The sequence below is a fragment of the Echiichthys vipera genome (genome assembly GCF_963691815.1).
Source record: "Echiichthys vipera genome assembly, chromosome: 16".
NCBI classification, from domain to species: Eukaryota; Metazoa; Chordata; class Actinopteri; order Perciformes; family Trachinidae; genus Echiichthys; species Echiichthys vipera.
Genome location: NC_139841.1, coordinates 16,872,654 through 16,891,714, shown reverse-complemented (window position 1 = coordinate 16,891,714; position 19,061 = coordinate 16,872,654). Strand labels below are relative to the sequence as shown.

The 19,061-nt window shown below is 41.2% G+C and overlaps 1 protein-coding gene across 1 annotated transcript; it reads right to left on the bottom strand.

Moving 5' to 3' along the window:
- Positions 1-890: 890 nt before the first annotated feature.
- On the bottom strand, positions 891-18,834 carry rnf34b (ring finger protein 34b; the record flags this gene model as incomplete). Its single annotated transcript, XM_083930337.1, has 8 exons — positions 18,735-18,834; positions 10,785-11,003; positions 7,084-7,599; positions 3,520-3,579; positions 3,182-3,383; positions 3,053-3,076; positions 2,850-2,891; positions 891-1,075 (listed from the first exon to the last, which is right to left on the bottom strand). The coding sequence occupies exons 1-8, from the start codon at positions 18,738-18,740 to the stop codon at positions 891-893; spliced, it is 1,254 nt and encodes a 417-aa protein (XP_083786463.1). The 5' UTR covers positions 18,741-18,834.
- Positions 18,835-19,061: the final 227 nt, after the last annotated feature.

Here is a 19,061-nt window from a genome sequence, read left to right as displayed (position 1 = left end):
CTCAGCAGATGTAACAAGAATGTATTGCAGCAATGTGTTGTGACCAATCAGCGGTTCTAACTGTTCGTGTCTTCGGCAGAAATCACATCTGTGCACTTCCTTTTTAGACGAGGAAACAATCACATCCTTCACGCAGCAAGTGTCCAAATGTCTACTTGTACATGTTTTTTTTCCTATAGTTCATTTGAAAAAAACTATCACACCAAGCTGGCTGGTTATGAGATGCATACCGTGAAATCTTAACCAAATTTCAATCAAAAAGGCATGAGGTTTGGCACCTTGCACCCTTCTGTGTGTGAGACGAGATGACCTGGTGCATGTGGCGTTCGGACAAATAGACATTTAATAGAAACACATGTAAGTCTCTTTTTTTCTGATATTGCACATCCTAAAAGAACACTGAAGGAGATAACACGGCGTCATGTGGCATGACTGTGTAAACCATATTGACTCTAACCCTGGGATCTTATTTTTTCTGCTTCTCTTCACCGCACAGAACAACCCGATCCACTTCAAGTATCCATGGGACCACCCCCCTCTCCTCTCCTGTGAGTAAAATCTAAACAGAGAATAGAGAGTAGAAAGTGATGGCAGGGGTTTCTGCTGTGTGTTTAACAGACCAAAGAGAGAGAAAGAGTGAGTGTCCCGGTGCAGCTGATGACGGTCCGCCAGGGAGGAGAAGTGGGACTGGAACATGAGTTAGTAAGAGGGAGGGGGGCAAACCATGGTAGGCCAGAGGCAACAGTCTGGTTTTGAAAACCGGGAAGTTGCTCGCACCTGCTGCAGCATTGGACCCTGCGAGACGTCATGCACAGCAGTTCATCCTCAGTGATAAATTCAGGGCTCGGGCCACGTGCACGCCTTGAGGGCCGCTTCGACACACGCAGTTTTTAAGACTTGAAAACGTGCACGGCCCGCACTACGTACTGCCTGCATATGGGGCACTCGCTCATCCTTTTCCCGCATTTGGTGCAGGTTACCATGTGACCACATTCCAGCAGAACGCAGTCGATGATGGCGTCCATGCAAATGCGACACAAGTTTTCATCAGCTGCCAGCTGAGCCTTGACACCATCTGTGGATGGAAGAGAAGAAAAGAGAAAAAGTTATTTTTCAGTTACAATGGTTCTCTGCAGGCTCATTAAGGTGTGTGAAGTTCAGTGATGTTGTACAGATGTGGTACAGTCCAGCGACACTCAACTTAAGCTGCTGCAGAACAAACAACATAACCACATCGTTCACCACTGTTTGGTCATTAGCAGTAGATCCTTTACTCTTCAGGAGGTTTGTAGCTGTTATTTAATATCACAGCCTGTTAATATAATGTTTCTTCCAAACCACATACCACAATGCAAAATTGTGTTTCAGTTAGTGGCAACACCATTACAGTAGTTAAAAAAACTGGCTGATCTGATCTCCTCTGTAGGACTGTGGTAGTTTATATTTCTTATATTTATCAAAGATGGAGAATAAATTGAAAACTGAGCGATTTAAATATCATTGTAGCTACAGTGGAAATATTAATTGCGCAGACAAATCATGTGTCAGACATGCCACTTGATGGGGAAAAATGTTTGACTGAGGGGTGGTGAAACCGCTGGAAACTATATATAAATAAAGATATTTGTCCTCCCATGAGTAGGATCCGACATTTGTAACAATGTTAATTAAGTAACAGTATTGTGTATTGTGATTATATCACAGCTAAGGCGCGTTGTTCGGCCCGGCGCAAAACAGTCATCAAGTATGGCAATATGAAACTTAAAGCCACATTATACAATTGAAATACAATTTTAATAATAAATAATTATGTTCACAATAAAATAGGCTCTTCTGGGTTGGCTGCCTGCAACATATGGAGGCGGTTGCTATGGATTCAGCCTACATTAGCAGCAGGCATTCATTAAAGTCACACAATGGCTCAAACAAACTAATTGATTGAGTCGGCGGTAGACCAGCAACTCCTGTGCCCTGTGAGGTAAAATCACAGTTTTTGTTGAAGGAGTCTGGTGGCTTTAAAGAGAGCACAGATAACGGATTCTGCTCCCCGTCGGAAAGGGCCACCTGACGGCAAGGTAAGGTTTTTTGTTTTCCTCAGATGTGAAGTGATACTAAATTGTTGCAAAGGAATTAGACGACATAGCCGCTGCATGTGGCGGTTTCATCACAGCTATGACATAATCCGATTGCTTGATTTGAGCTACCCGTTATATATTGTTCTGTTATTTTAATTGAAATTAGTTGCTACCTTAAAAAGAAAAAACACAACAGCAAATGGTGTCAGTACCCTGGTTTATAGGAATTAAAATGTCTGATTGTTAGCTGATAACTCATTGGGTCTAAATCTGGCTCTGGCTGCTCAAAAAGCCAATGGAGCTACAGCCTGTTTTCTGTCCCTACACGTCTGACTATTAAGTGGTCTAATATGATCCTCAAGCCATTTATGTCAACAAGAGAGCCTCTAGGAACCTCAAGAATCTAATTACACCCGATGGAGACATGCTGCTACTGAAGTATTATGATGGCTCATCAAGAGGTAAAAGCTCTTAGAGAGTGCATTAATGACAGGATGAGAGGCTGTCCTTCAGAATAAAACGAGGTGATGCCCGCCGGAGAACAAACACGAGTGACAGGATGTGGAGACAATGAATGAGGCAGGAGATGATGACTCAAATGACCATAATGTGATAATATGCATGATCATATAAAAGGATCAAGCGGGTAAAAAATGCTGCAGCATGCCGTTACTGTTTAGTGCTATGACATGATCAGTGCAATGTACAGTGTCTTCATGGAGGAGATGGGAAAGGTGGTGTCAGGTGGCTTTTTTTTTTATAAAAACATCTTACCTCCTACTCCACTGTTGCAGAGAGGTGGAGGATATGCAACCACTTTATAGATAAGAATGGGCAGTATAAAGAAAATATATTAGGTCAGGAAACATTTAAGTTACTGCACTGTATGTGGATTTAATATGTTGATATTAGTGTTCACATCAAAAGGCAATGTCTGTTTGAACCTTGGAAATATAGTAATCAGACAGCATAATTACCTGCAGTTATGCTCACATTTTCCACTAAAGAAAGGCAGAAAAGGGGGTAATTATTTTATGATCAAACAGAACATTGAAGGTCAAAATGTGAGATTAAGATGCAAAAAAAAAAAAAAGGAAAATTCTTACTGGATTTCCTGTTCTGCTCATTTTCTCTGTAGAGTCGATGCACTCGCTCCAGCAGCTCCCACTTCTCACAGCAGCCGGAGTAATTGACAAAGTTCCTGGCGAGAATCTCTTTCAGCTGGCGGACGGAAAGGTTTTCTATCGCCTCTTCATTGTCCAGATCAGACAGCGAGGCCCTGATCCTCCTCTGTGTCGCTGGACTGACCTATAATCCACACAGGGAAACAGAGCTGGGGGTCAGTAACACAGTCTGCATTCCCTGAAAGCATTGTCAGTCTACAAACGTCTTTGTTATTCTACTATAAACTCTATTTAGTGCTGCAGAAACAAAAGCGTTATACCTCCATGAAATTTTCTGTGGGCTCCAGGTTCAAGAGAGATGCTGTTGGAGTATCTTCCTGCTGGAGTAGAAATCAACACGCTCACGTTAATTTAAAGAGGACCTATTATGCTTTCTAACTTTTCTGACCTATAAATGTTTTCATAATGTTGTATAATCATGTTAAAAGACACCAAAGTATCAAATAATGATGTACATGCATTTAGACGTGAGCCCTGTCGACCGTCTGGGTCAGCTGTGCTCAGCTCTGAACGCTAGGATTTGGTTGCTATTCGTGAATTTATTTACATAGAAGATGCCGGACTTCCCTACGGACTTTGCAGTTGGCTCTTTTCACTTCAGCGAGGACATCGGTAGAAATGTCTCTGAAACTGTGTCACCAGTAGTTTTTGTCTAAATTCTGTCAAACTTTCTGTTTAACCTACAAACATAAATGATGGTGTATTGTGTTGAGTTAATTTCATGGTGTAAAACTAAAGTCTAGCTTCTTATCTTTGTAACCATATATCATTTAACGGCCTAATTTAGCTTTGTGTTTACAAGAGTGGTCAAAAAGACGCTAACTGGTGAATTAGCCATGTGCTCTCTCGGCACTAGTCGGACACCCCGATCTCCTCGCCTTAAACACCGGGAAATGCTGGTCGTCCACATTAGCATCAATGCTGTCACAACATCCAGGACCATACTTCAGTCTTTCACAATAAAATGACATACTTTAACAGCTCCAAAACTTCTTCTTCTTTTACTTAATTTCCTTATTTTAATGTAAATTGCCACCTGAGCAACTCAGACTGAGCGTCGCCCAAACGTTCTTACTGCTTTCTCTCATCAACGCCACTTTCGTACACTAATTTGGAATGTAAATGTAACTTCACTTGTAGATTCTTAGAAGTGTATAATTTAATTCTACTTGCACTTCGGTGGCGACCACCCAGTAAAAGCACCACGAAAAGACCAGAAACTGCGGCAGACCAGATCCATCCAGATAGGGCTAATACCAGCGAACGGCGTCCAACTGGTGATACAATCCCTATAACTGCTACGGATAATGCTTATTACAACATCTCAGCCTATTAAAAACACATTGCTTTATTGCATAAACCTGTGGTATGCAGTTTATTTTTGGCCAATCCAAATCCATAATAATCTTTCATCATATTTTAAGTGTTCTGAGAAAAAAACTAGACTCCTGCAGCTTCTCTTGGTTCAGTTTTCAGGGTTTTTAAAAAATCTAGTCTGTGACGGGAGACTTTGGCCAATCACAGGTCATTGCAGAGTCAGAGAGCATTCCAATTGGCTAAGGACTTTTTACCTACTGCTGCTTTTATCACCAAATATCAAATCATTCCACTTGAAACATGTGATGTTTAAACAAAATACAGTCAAATAATGTTAAAAAATATGACCTTGGATTTTTGCCATTTAAAAGAATGCCATAATTGCCGATTTGGAGCCATCAGGACTTCTGTATGACTGGCTGTATTGTGCAATTTCTTTGCTCTCGGTGTGTTGCCGAAGAAATAGTGTTTAGGTTTTGACTGGCAAGTGTCATTCCTTATACAAGTCAAAGCATTTGGCAAAGAAGACCTAGAAACACAGACCAATGGGAGTGAGTAGAAACCCGAAATACGAGTATTAACCTGAAAAAAGCATGTCCCCTTTAAATTGCAACAGTTTAACTCTTCTCTTTGAAGGCGGAGGTCGAGAATTCTCTGGATGAAAGGGGGGTAAAATGGAGCTACAGAATAGTGCAGACGCCACTCGATATGAGTGTATAGTCCTGTATTATCTCAGCAGCCATATATGTGCTCTAAAGAGAAGTTATTTCTTTATTCTTTTATCACCTTGACAAAAGAGAGCATGCTAAAATCAGCTCTGGCTGCTTAATATCCTGCCGGAGTGCAGTCTCTGTTTTGGCGCCGTAAAATGTGTAAAAAGCCTCTGTCTCTCCCTCTGCTTCGGCACATTCCAGTAGACCAATCATCTTCCTTTGACTGAAGATGTATTAATAATGTATCCGTCAGCGTCTCGGTGCTAGAGGCCTCCCACTTCTAGCTTTTGTTCAGGCTAGACTCCTCAGAGACAAAACCACGAGCAGAAGCCCCGACACACGCAAAGTGCCAAACCTCTCCGGAGCACAAAGATTCTTTGACTTGATGCTAGATCTCATTCAACCATTTCAAACATGTGGAAGTACTAGAGAACACTCAGAGAGCATGTATTTCTGTCAGTGCTGCACAAGCTGCAAGATTAGAGTTATTTCAAGTATAGAAAATGTTGAGGAATGGTTCATCTGAATTAAAATATGCATGGCGATAGACAGTCATGGATGGGTTCTTACATTACAGTAGTTCATGAGAACACCAAACCAAATATTTTTAAATCTGAAACAGGAGCATAACTAGACATCTTTAGTATTCATAACTTAAAACATTTTTTTCAATGTAGTCTAGTTAGATATTCAAATCAAGTTTCAGCTGGAGCAGACAAGAAACAAAGCTCAAATTCGGATTATATTGTTGCAACACCAACATCTGTTTCAGAGTAAACTAGAGGAACTGGTTATTTCAAGGAACGTTCAACAAAAAAAAACCTATTGCATGAAAGTAGTTTTCAATGCGAACACTATACATCCAAGGTAAGTAAACAGAATCATCTTCTATTTATATTTCAGATTTAAATTGTAAGGCTGCCATAATTCTGACAGATTTCTATGTATTATCTTTTTGTTATGTTTGTTTTTTATTTTGCAGAGAGTATATCCACATATTTACATTGGTCATGAATAATAAACAGCCCACAATAATCTGAAAGCCTATATGTGCCACAAACCACGAGAAGGACACAGAAAATAATCTATTGGGGGATGAGAGGATGCACTGCTGTGTTTCTGTTGTGTGGTTGCAGCTGTGACGCTGTGGGGAGTTCTCACCCCGTCTGCTTGTTACATAACAGACTCAGCCTATGTAACAGACTTAAAAAAGGCAAAGGGCTTAAGCTGCCTCGCTGGCTGGTCCGAGCTCTCTGAACACTAACGTACACACAACTAACACAGATGTTTCCAGCTGTCACGTGCACACTCTGCTGAACATTAGACCAGCGCTGCAAGTCTGAGCTTTCATTATATCAATGGAGGGGGAAAAAACACTGAAATGTAGATTTTCAGGGAGACAAAATTCATTCAGAGCACAAAGCACTACTAAACCGTAACAACACAGAGGACAAATGGAAGAATAAAGCATGAAATACAATGAAAGAAATAACAAAGATATGCACCAGAGGGCGTCAGTTTGTCAGGGAGCTGAAAGACATAAGTCTCCTCACTGAAAACAGTCACAGTGACACTTTTAAATGAGCTGACTTCACCTTTGAAATGAATTATCTTGGATAGAATGAGGGCAGATGTGAAAGAAGTATGGCATATGTTAATTAGAGAATGAGAGAGCATATGTTTGTGTGTGGCTGTACACACTGAACATCAGCTGTGTGTGTGTGTGTGTGTGTGTGTGTGTGTGTGTGTGTGTGTGTGTGTGTGTGTGTGTGTGTGTGTGTGTGTCTGTCTAACCTGGCTGGTGGTCCCTGAGCTGTCACTTGGGCTGAGCACGTCTCCCTGAGAGGCGGACAGGACCGACTGTTCGGAGGTTGAGCGCGTGGCAGAGGGGGGTGAGGCGGCACGCGAGTGGGGGAGCGAGTGTAGACTGTCTGTGTCATCTCCCCCTTCATCTTCTTCTTCCTCCTCCTCTTCCTCCTCCTCATGTGTGTCCTCTTCATCTTCCTCCTCTTCCTCTTCCTCCTCCTCTTCCTCCTCCTCCTCGTCCTCTTCCACCACGGGTCTCGGGGTTTCCCTTGTCCCCTGATGACAGAGCACCAGGTCCACCAGGTCCTCTTTCTCCCTGCAAGTGTCGGTGGGGATGTTGCGCAGCAGCAGGTACTGGCGCAGGTCTTTCACTCGGAGCTGCATGAGCCGAGGCCTCTGGAAGGCGGTGCCGCGCAGAAGGTGGCAGGTTGTGCAGCATCGCAGGTTCTCCTGAAGCACCGAGCACAGGGCGCAGAAACTCTTCTTACAATCGCAGCAGATGTGCTGTTGGAGGGAGAAGAGATGCAGAGACACACGTGATGTGATCAGCTATACTTTGCCTTCTTTTCAACCACGTTGCGTAAGAAACTTTCATATCATTTATAAATAAAATCATTTATAGTAAAATATAAATAGGCTCTGCATGTCTGTCTACTGTTTTCACATAATACTATTTATCCTCCATGGATAAATTAACCATCTAATGAAAATTATTTCACTCATTTGAGCTCTGAAAAATGGGTCAAATGATGGAACTGAAGTCACTGAAGCTGCTGTTTGTACTAATAATAGTAACATTGTCTTCATTTGCATCAGAATATTCCCATCAGCACATGGCTTTTCTTGCAGAATATTGTTGAGGAGGGATATGTTCTAGTTATGATTCAGTGGGATTTAGACATGATCTTATTTTGTTATAATTTCGCAATATTATTTTGTTCATATTTATTATTCATAGCAATAGAAAATTTAAAAAAACAAACTCAGGTTTTTGATTTATCGGTCAATAGAGGAACAAAGATGGTACCTATCAGTTTGATTAGTTTACATGTATTTTTTTGGTGACATAGTTGACATATGTTGATATTAGCGCTGAAAGGATTAGCTGATTCATCAATTAATTAATTGGCCCAGTCGATCAGCAAAAAATGAATCAACAACGGATGAAAAAATGGCAAACATTTGCATGCTACAGCTTCTCAAATGTGAGGATTTTTTTTAGACAAAACAAGCAATGTTACGTTGAGAAACAATGCATTTTTCCTTAGGTTCTAAAATTTCATGTAGATTAACTAGTTCATTGAACGTGATTGACGGATTAATTTATTATGAAAACAATAATTACATATAGTAATCAATAGCAGACGCACAAATATTGATAATTGTATATTTCTTCGAGTCAGCTGTCTTTGAGTCTACTGACAAAGAGAGACCAGCAACACTAAATTCCATCTGAAACAGTGGCTCATATTCTGTGTGCGGAGGGATTTTCTGGGCAAGAATAAAGACAAGAGAAATAAACTGAAGCTCCTGGTGATGTTTGACATTTTACAGGCTTGTCTCCTGATACAGAGCAGCAGAGTAGATTGACACTTCAAATGGGCAGGAAAGCAGGTCAGCCACGGCTGTAAACATTTTCTTATCACTCCTGCACAAATGTGCTCTGGTCTACCAAAAGCCCATTTGCACTGCAACTGATACCTGTCTTCAATCATTAGTTGTTAATCCCCCAGCGCGTTATTTTTCATACTATTAAAGTATCACAGTGACATACAAATGTGTGTGTGTGTGTGTGTGTGTGTGTGTGTGTGTGTGTGTGTGTGTGTGTCCCCAGAAAGAAAGTGCAACTGGCGTGTGGATGACGATCCAGCGATCTGAAGCAGTGAGCAGAGAGGAAGACGGGCAGCGTTTTTATCAGTGCGCCTGACTGCCAGACAGATATACTCTGCAGTTAAACTCTGACATGTTCAGCTGTGCAGAGACCCTGCAAATGTCAGAATGAATATGAATGGTGCATGTTCTTAAAGGAACATGCCTTTTTTTTTGCATATTGGGTCTGGTTTACCTCCAGTGGTGTCCATTGACCATTTTCTAAAAGAAACCACCAAAGTTTTAGGTCAACTTACAACTCCAAGCAGTGGTGGAATATTTACTTCTGTAATGTGTCAACAATGTCATCACAATGTGAAGTCACATTAGATTGTTAATGCTGCAGCCTTTTGCGGTTGCTGGTCAAGGTGGAGCTAGTTTTAAAATCTGGGATGTCACCAGAAAAAAAAGACTTGGGCTTTGAACATTACTGCAAAGCATGGATACGATGATATGAATCGTATTTGGCACCCTTAAATGTCTGTATCAGACACACTGGGCTTTCAACTGACTCCAATGTGAAAACCATCCATGGCTACAGTATATTACATGTTTGTGAATGTTCTCATTCGTCCAGGTCATCGTTATCCTCAAAGCAATTTCAGTCAAAAACAACTGGACTGGTTGTTTGTCTAGGAAGACGTTTCACCTCTCATCCAAGAGGCTTCATCGGCCTTGTGAGAGGTTAAATACCTGGATCTCCACACCAGTTAGTTGGACCAGTCCCAGCCTGGTCAGATGCGTACATGAACTGATGAAGCCTCTTGGATGAGAGGTGAAACGTCTTCCTAGACAAACAACCAGTCCAGTTGTTTTTGACTGAAATTGCTTTGAGTATATTACATGTTCAGAGCAAGTGCCCTGGAAGTCAGGTGATGTAGCGCAACAAGCCCCAAACAGAAACACTGAGATTAATCACTGGTTTGGAAAGTACCAGTGCTTCAAAATTGTACATACTTGAGTAAATGTATGAAGTTATTTTCCACAGCTGCCTTCAAGACCAGACATTATCTTCCATTCCTTTCATCAGAGCATGAAATTTAGCTCCTAGAGTCTTTAAACTTGCTTCAGATTTTACATCACAGTGGACAACTTGCTGTCTCTTTATATTTTTCACATTAAACAAACATGATCATCCTCCACCTGCCTTCGGTCTTAATTGAAGGTGCATCTTTTTTACTCACTGTTATTCTGTTTTATTTTTAACTGCTGTCCTTTCCTGTATTTCATTTCTGTAAGCTGTTAACAGGATGTTGCTGTATGCTCAGCCAACCCACCTTGTATGAATAAAGAGTTAATACATGATAAGGTATACCTTGTCAGTGATTTAACCCTGAAAGATGATTAAAATGATACTTCTTGCATTTCAGTGTGAACCAAGTCAATATTATTTCAGAGGTTTTCAGTTTGAAAGGGTCCCTTGAGCAAGTGACTCAGTCATTATGAAATTTTGTGTTTCCTTCAATGCACCATGAGGAAGAGTCCCTGCTCCCAACTGCACGCAATGATTACATAATTCTGACAAAAAAAGCTGACTAAACCTTCACTTTGAAGGATTACTCAGGCAGTCTTTCATACACTGCTGACCTGAAGTGAAACCATGCAGTCCTGTTTCCCTTAGGAAAATGTACAGTGAATAATATTTACATGTAATAGGCTAAAACCTGCAAAACCCACTAGGTCTTTCGAATATTCCTAAACTCATATTGTCTTTAACCACAGTAACATTCTTACTATATGAAACCGTTTTCATCATCTACCACCAAACTCATCACAACCATTGGCATGACTTTGCTTTCACTCCCAGAGGTCTAGCTTACCTTGCGTCTGAAGACAGAGAAGGCCAGTCCGCAGGCCTTGCACAGCTGTCCGGCGCTCCCTGAGCTGGTGGGGGGGTAGGTGGAGTACCCAGCGCTGGGGGCGAAGCGGAAGGGCCCCGCCCCTGCTCCGAACCCCGGCTGCTGTGCCCTCACTGTGCCCGTGCCCATCACCTCGTTCAGCAGCCCGCAGCATGACGCCCACATGGACGATGCCCCTGCCTACGAATAACAGACAGGAATACACACATCAGCACGCACGTCTAAGACTTTCAGAAACATCTGTCACAGATGTTATGATGGCTTTTTAAAGGTCCCATATTGTAAAACGTGAGATTTCCAGGTCTTTTTTGATAACAAAGCAGGTTGAGGTTATGTATACTGTATATTGTGAAACTATCAGAACGCTCAATACACAGAGAAATGCACACAGGAGAAGCAAATAAGCTTATTAGATGAGCTGTCAAGACTACTGTATGGTTGTGATGTCACAACTATACTATATTTAAGTAGAAAATATAGAAGGAAAGTCCCCCTTCAGTGGCGTTCCCTGGTTGCAACAACGGTGCAGAGATGGCAAGAGTGCAGATTCAGAAGACCCAGAAACGCTAATCAGAGCAGAGACAGGCGCCTAAATAGAGCATTTCAGGCAGAGAGTGAATACAGGTATATTCAGACTTACAGTGTGAGAAAAATAATGTGTTTTTTGCATGTAAACATGTTCTAGTAGGAACCCTAGTAGGAACAAAGTAGAAGTATTAATCTCTATTAACAGATTCTGCATAGGAATGTAGAATCCGTTGGCAACGGGACAAGATTTGGGAAACAGGGGCTGCCAGGTTTCCATTGTAGTCCGAGTATTATTTACCAATCATGTTAAGCTTGCTGGAGTTGCATGCAGAGAACAAAAAAGTTGGAACACATTGACCGCCATGCAGTCACGGAACCTATTGACGATGATTTAGCTTTTCATTGTTATTGTAATCATAGGTCGTCTCTCAATTCCAACTCCAGTCTTGCATCTCAAATTGATATCAGACCGTAAACAATTACCATCACTCATAAGAGGAAGCCTTGGCCCTGATATCTGCTGGCTACACAGGAAAGCCTGAAATGTAAGCTGTTGAGAGGCTGACAGTGGATGGGTTCAAAGACTGTATAAGTATGAATCTGAAAATGGGTTTAATATGTCTCCTTTAAAGCGTCTATCTGGCGTCATCTGTGGCAGACGTGAATATTGAATATTTAGGTCTTGTGCATCATTTTCTACACATTTACCGAAAATTCAATCAGACATATTAGGAATCTTAAAGGGGTAAACGTCATTCTTCCATAAGAAAATCCCTCATTTGGTGTTTTGATGACACATTGCTCCAAAATCTCCTCGAGGAGTTCACTTCAATTGAGATCTGGTGACCATAAAGGCCACAGCGTCACATCATTTTCATACGGATCAAACCATTCGGTGATTCCTTGTGCACTGCATGCAAGCATTTTAACTGTTAATCAAGTCTTTCCTTTAATTGGTCACTTATCTGTACATCATATACATATATATAACAAATGTTTGGAAAAATATTCTTATTACTGTAATACCATGACACTGATATGAAGCATATCACACAGTTCTCACTTAGTAATACCAAAAACAGCTAGAGGAGATCCTTGGTTTGTGTTGAGAGGGAAAATGAATAAGAGAAAGGGGGGGGGGGGGGGGGGGAATGCTGGGCAGCAAATTATTGAGAGTGCTCTGTAAGAGTCTTTGAGGTTAGAGATAATTAGACACAAGTAGACTCTAAGAGCTGCTATTAATGACAATCTCCGAAGAGAGCTGCGAGTTAAATTTCTCAGTCACTGCGTAATTTTGTACAATTTGATAAACAAATAATCCATGTGGGAGCAGAGGGTGTGTTAGGAGTCTCAGCCACACAACAAATATCTTTGAGAGGGTCAGATGGGAAGAGGTGGATGTTATGTTGCCTCTGTGTGTCTTGAGAAAACTTGCAGACTAGCTTCAGGTTAGTGCGCTCAGCCTGTAAAGTTAAAGCGCGTTGGATGTGTTGGCTGACCACAGGACGGGTCAGACACAGAGAGCAAAGATGGCGTGATGGGAGCCATGGCTCCTTGGAGCATACTGATGAGAAGAAGAGGGAGGGGGCGGGGGGGAGGGGATACGGCGAGGAGAGAATATGTCTTCTGTTGTTCCCCCAGCCTGCAGAATCAATAGCTGACATGAGCATAATGTAAGCCCTCTGTGGTTCCAAGCTCTATGTAGAAAACAATGGAATTCACAGGGTGCAGCGGCGCCTCTTCTTAAGGCAGTGCACCGCTCCGACTTGTCACAAACACCCTGTGATCTGATCTCACCCATCTGCTTAGGGATTCGTTATGTAATCTTAGGAACGAGGTACTATATGTGGAGTCACGGCAAGAAGGAGGAAGGCGGAAGCTCCTGCTGCAGAGGGACGGTCAGGATGGGTTTTTAGAGGTTAAATCTATCATTAAACTGAATGGTCTGTTGGATGGATCATCCTTACCCACAACCCAAGGGGACATCTCTAAATTTCAATAGCTTTTTTTTGTCTGACCAACAGTCCATGCCTGAAAATATTAAATACAGTGATTATGAAAACAGAGAAGGGAGCAGTTAATGTTTGGTATTATTGCTTTATAAATGAGCTTCAATCAGTTACAAAACCGTTTTCATAATGTTTTAGCACTAATATTTATTATTTGTTTATTTTTCGGGGTTATTATCTCATCTCGTCCTCAGTTAAAATCCACCACAAGCAGCTCTCTTTATCATGATACACTCCAGCTTTGTGTGCACAATAAAACCATGATGCATAACAACTTGAATTATTTGCCTGTGGCGTAAACTTGACCTGATGTTCAGCTGCTAAAAAGTCTCTCAGGTTAGATACAGCCTCCCTCATATGGGAGTGAAACCACTAAAATGAATATTTACTGTATTCTCCGGGATGAGGGCCTTGAAATCAGTCTTATCTGGCTTTGAGCCAGCAGCACGAGTTCCCTCTGTCACTTCAATTAGCGCGCTGTAAGCTGTGCAGGCAGGGAGTCCCGAACAAACAAGTGACAAGAGCAAACATCGACCACAATGTGGTACATTGTTTTGTTTACCTGTAACTTTTATATTTTCTCTATGGCTGAAATAAGTTTAAGATATATCTCAGACTGGGAACATTATATTGTTGTTATTCCAATCATCTTCGGACACTTTTGAGTGTCAGGTCTGGGCCACATAATTGAGATATTTCTCATACTACTGCTGGATCCTCAACATCAAATAGGGTGAGCAAACAATCCAGCCCCAGTGAACATCACACACACATAAAGACTTAGAGGGGAACGCAGCAAAAAGGAACAGAGAAACTGATTTAAATAGAAAAAAACTGAAAGGGAGAAGAATCAGCATGATCGGGCCTCATAGGGTGCAGTTATCTGACCTCATGAGTTTTTGACAAACAAAATCTCAAAAAATGCGTTGACACAGAAGAGTGTAACCATATGGGACGGCGCCTAAATGTGTCACATGGAGACTGGAGCGTTTTACCTCGAACTGAAACAAGTCGAACACAAAAAGAGAGAAATCAACATCCAGTGAGTTTTGTGTATCTACTGATTTATCTTCCGCTGAAATGTTTGCAGCTCATTAACCAAACGACAACAATAATCACGTAATGCTTGATTGAGTTCACACACAAAGTTCAGTTTACTCATTGCAAAGAGTAATACACTACCTCTTTTATGGCTCTGGAGGAGATGTTTAGTCTGACAAAATAGATGTTCAGAAGGGCTGTCTTCAATTAAAGAAAGTCTTAGTTGACTAACGCTCACACGATTTTGTCGACTAATCAATTAGTTGATTTAATTGACGGACCTGTAACACTGAGTTTCCCTGCAAAGACTCATGCAAAAGCATCACTTTAAATCTTGTGTTTGATAGAAATGTGCTCATACGTTTCTTGGAATTAAGTCATTCAGCAATAAAAATGCATAAAAATGAATCATCGACTAAAACAATCTCAGTCAAACAACTAATTAGTCGACTAAAGAACTCAGAGGTGGCAGCCCTACATTTCAGCTTGAGACAAACTGGAGGTGTGTGGTTTTAATAGGCAGCGGACATTTAGGAGACACAAAGCTTGGTTCTAATGAAATATACTGTTGCGTTATGGGAAATGTAGGATCTGGTGTTTCCTCATACTACGGGGACTAAAAGTCAGAATATCTCTGCCTCTGTCGCTTTAATTTGTATCGTTCTTTTTTTAAATCTCTTGCTCTCTTGTGCTCTAGCTCAAAGGAAGTTAAGCACTACATTTCTGGGGTACCCCTTTAAGCGTTCGTCTAAACTAGAATTAAAATCTCAATCTTTGCGCGTGTAATTTCATGTCATAATAGTGATACACGGTATATCGTGATACAACACAATTTTCTGGAAATTTAATTGAGAAACAATTCATACAGTAGATAGGAATGCTTTTAGTTAATCCAATGAATTTAAAACCTGAAAATGAAGGTACTTCAACTGATTGATGCAAAAAAATCCAATCCAATAATTCCATAAAGCAGTCCTGCTTTCTGATTTACAACACTCTCTACTACGTTCTGTTAGAGATTATAAGTGAATACCTACATTTGCATGAATGGTAAAACAAAATCTCAGATCAACTCATGGTATATATATATATCGTCAAATTGTCTGTCCCTGGTCTATGCATTTGCAAGCATGTAATAGGCATCAATACACACAGATATATAACAAACAGACGATCATCACTCACTATCTCTCCATCATCCACTGTCTGTCTCTCGCTTTTCATTTCCTCTGTTGAACCTTGTTTTTTTTCTCTCCCATCAACTAGAAATGTCTCTCCAACTGTGAAAAGTGAATTCAGAGTAATGTCGCCACTGAAAAATACACTAATTCATTACCGTCTTTTGTTATTTGTCTAAAAATTATGAGAATAAATGTGCTATTTCATCTAAATGAGGTACAAATCACTCAAATAGATGCTTGGTGATGTCTGCTGGAGAAAATGCGAGCTGCTACCAGCTAAGTTTGGATATGTTTTTTGCAAAATAACAGATCTATACAGTTTATGCCAAAGGCGGGGGAAGACTAGGGCAGAATTTAGCTCTGGGGAATACTTTTGGTGCGGAAATACAAACAGATACAGACTTCAATGGCGATTGTCTTGCAACAACAAAACACGAGTGCACTGTTTTACAACCACCATCAGAAATCTGCTGTGCCCCCTGGACTCCCTTTATAGCTTCAGACACCTTCACCTACTTTAAAAGTCTGCCCCAGGTGAGTTTATTCTCATTTGGACAAATCATGATTCACTGTGCTAGATCAGTGTTACAGGCTATAATTTCATCAGGGCTTTGCATTTGCATCCACAATGTATTGAAAATGAAATGGTAAGAGGATTTTTTTGGCTAGAAAGTATATGTCATAGACCATGCCGTGATTAAAATGGCATGGATAACACATAATGTACAGCAGTTTTTCCCTGTTTTGAGATGTATGTTTATTCAGCTGACACGGTCTCTTTCACAGGGGCAGAAAAGCTTCTTTTCAATTTAAACCAGATTAGTCAATAAAACATCACGTCCGTTTTGTTTTCCTGGGACACAGGAAGCGCCGCTGTCCACCTCTAGACTTTTGTCTTCCACAATAATGTAACAAACCGTATCCAAGAGCTTGGCCTACTGCATACAACATTTTACACAAGTATGAGGTATTTGCAGAACATATTCTTCAGTTTTAAAATGTAATACTATAGTGTGAATTATGTGTCTGGTCAGAGTTACATTATTGGTGCGTTGTGTGTGATCGGAGCATTTTTTTTAATTTGAAAAGCAGAAAATAGTGATTGCAACCTTAACCTGCCGTACGGTTGTAATGTCAACTATGCTATATGCAATGACAGTGCAGAGAAGCCTATAGTGCAGATGCGTAAGACCCGGAAACGCTGACCAATCAGAGAAGAGTACGCTTTCTCTGGAAGGGGGCTTGAAGAGACAAGCGCTAAAACGGAGCGTTTCAGACAGAGGGTGAAGACAGGTGTAGAGCTGGGCGATAAGTCTATATGATAATTTATCGCCCATCGTATTGTGGTGAAATCATGTTTTGAGACACTGTGATATACAATTACGTACAATAAGAGGCACAATCTAACTCAAATTTCTATGAAAATCTGACGTGAAATATTTTAAGGGAATATTATTTGAAGACATGCTGTTTTGTTTTTACATCACACCATTTGTGTGCATGTAAACATAATCAGTGTACGGCTGGGAAAAGATGTTTTCTCAATAATTTCACTAGAAACCTTTGTTTAATTTGCACTTACATTTTTAAATGAAAAATACATGCTATATCGTGATACTGTGATACTGTGATATCGTGATAAAGTTATCGAGATATGAAATGACCTATAATTAGGATAGAAGTTTTTGGCCATATGGCCCAGCCATGAATACATGTATATTCAGACTAGCATGAGAAAAATGTTTGTTTTATAGGATGTAAACATGTTCTAGCAGAAACCCAAAATACATGTATGAACCTGCAAATGAGCACAATATGGGACCTTTAAAGAGCCTCGCTGGCATCATCAGTGACAGACGTGAATATATTCTTTATGAATATTTAAATCTTGTGCATCGTTTTCTCCAGATATGTTGTAATTTTGTGATTTAGATATGTGACAATACCTGGGCAGCCAGAGCTGAGTAGCTGGTTATTTATCTTGCAGCAGCTGCTTGGGGAAACCCTCTGACCTGACACACAAATCACAATATTTCACTATTAAAAATGAAGTGGAGTGAAAAGTCTCACAGTGTATAAAACAGTAATAAAGTTAAGTAGGATTTGGAAATAAATGTACTTAGTTACTTTATCACTGAGTGAGGTTTTTATTTGTAAAATACACCTCACTGATGCATGCACTCAGCTGCAGATAGGATGCAGCTACGGTACGACTGCAATAACAAGTGATTAGTCTATTCTTCATATTGTGTATACACAGTGCTAATGATGATGAAGATGATGATGATGATGATGATGGTGGTGGTAGCGGCAGTCCTCTCATCGTGACTGTCACCACAAACCCGCCACCACCAGAGCACCAATGACATCATCGCCATCATCTCCATCGTTATCCGTCCGGAGCTCGAGCTGCCAGACAGCATCATCACCTTTTTCCTCCCCGTGCTGCTGCAGCCTTGTGTCTGCTACAGCAAACACACACTCCACACAATAACACACACACACACACACACACACACACACACACACACACACACACACACACACACACACACACACACACACACACACACACACACACACAGAGAGAGAGGAGAAGGAGACTCCTGACACAGCTCGGAACCTGACCGGTGAATCTCTCTCCCTCTGCACACCGATTCTCAAACATCCCGCACTCACTCACTCCCACTGACCGCAGTCTCTATCTCGTTAGACCGGATTAAAAGACTGACGGTGAATGGACGTCGCTAGAGCGGCTTTAGTCCGCTGAACTATCACACTGGGGTCAAATCAGGCTCATTAAAAGGCTGCAAACTACACCTGCTGTTTATCAGAACGACTGAAGATGCAGGAAAAGCATCCCCAGGCTTCCTATAGCTCGCCGGAATAAAAAAATCAGACTGACAGACCCAGGAAAGGCAGCAGCGGCGAGAAGATTAGGCTGATGTCAAGTTAAAATCAAACATTGGATGCTGCATTTGAACGAAAGCCGGTTGATGTAATTACACGTTAGTGCACGCAAACACATTTAATTGACATTAGGTCGGAGGTATTCCCTGCCTCTCGGTGCAGCATCGTGCGTAAAATCACAAGAAAATCTGCATCGTTAAGTAAATCCAGAGCGTGAAACGACCTGCAGATTTACCACATACCTTCATTGCACCTCCCGTTTGAGGAATTTGCCGAGTAATGTCAGAACGACGACCATTGCAAATGCACAGGGAATCAAACCATTACGTCTTCCCTCTCTCCAGCTGCCTGTGTGTGTGGAGTAAGCATAACGTAATGGCCAAGAGAGCCGCAGCCAACCACAGAGCGCACACGGGAGCTGGTATCTTTAGCAGCCAATCCGCTTTAAGACATCACCGGAGTGGGCGGTCGGTGCCGTGCGTAAAGACGCATGTGTGCGCCTCACAGACGCATCATGCTATTTACACAGCTCTTGTTTATTCTAGTGAATTAGCTTTTTTTTTTTTTTT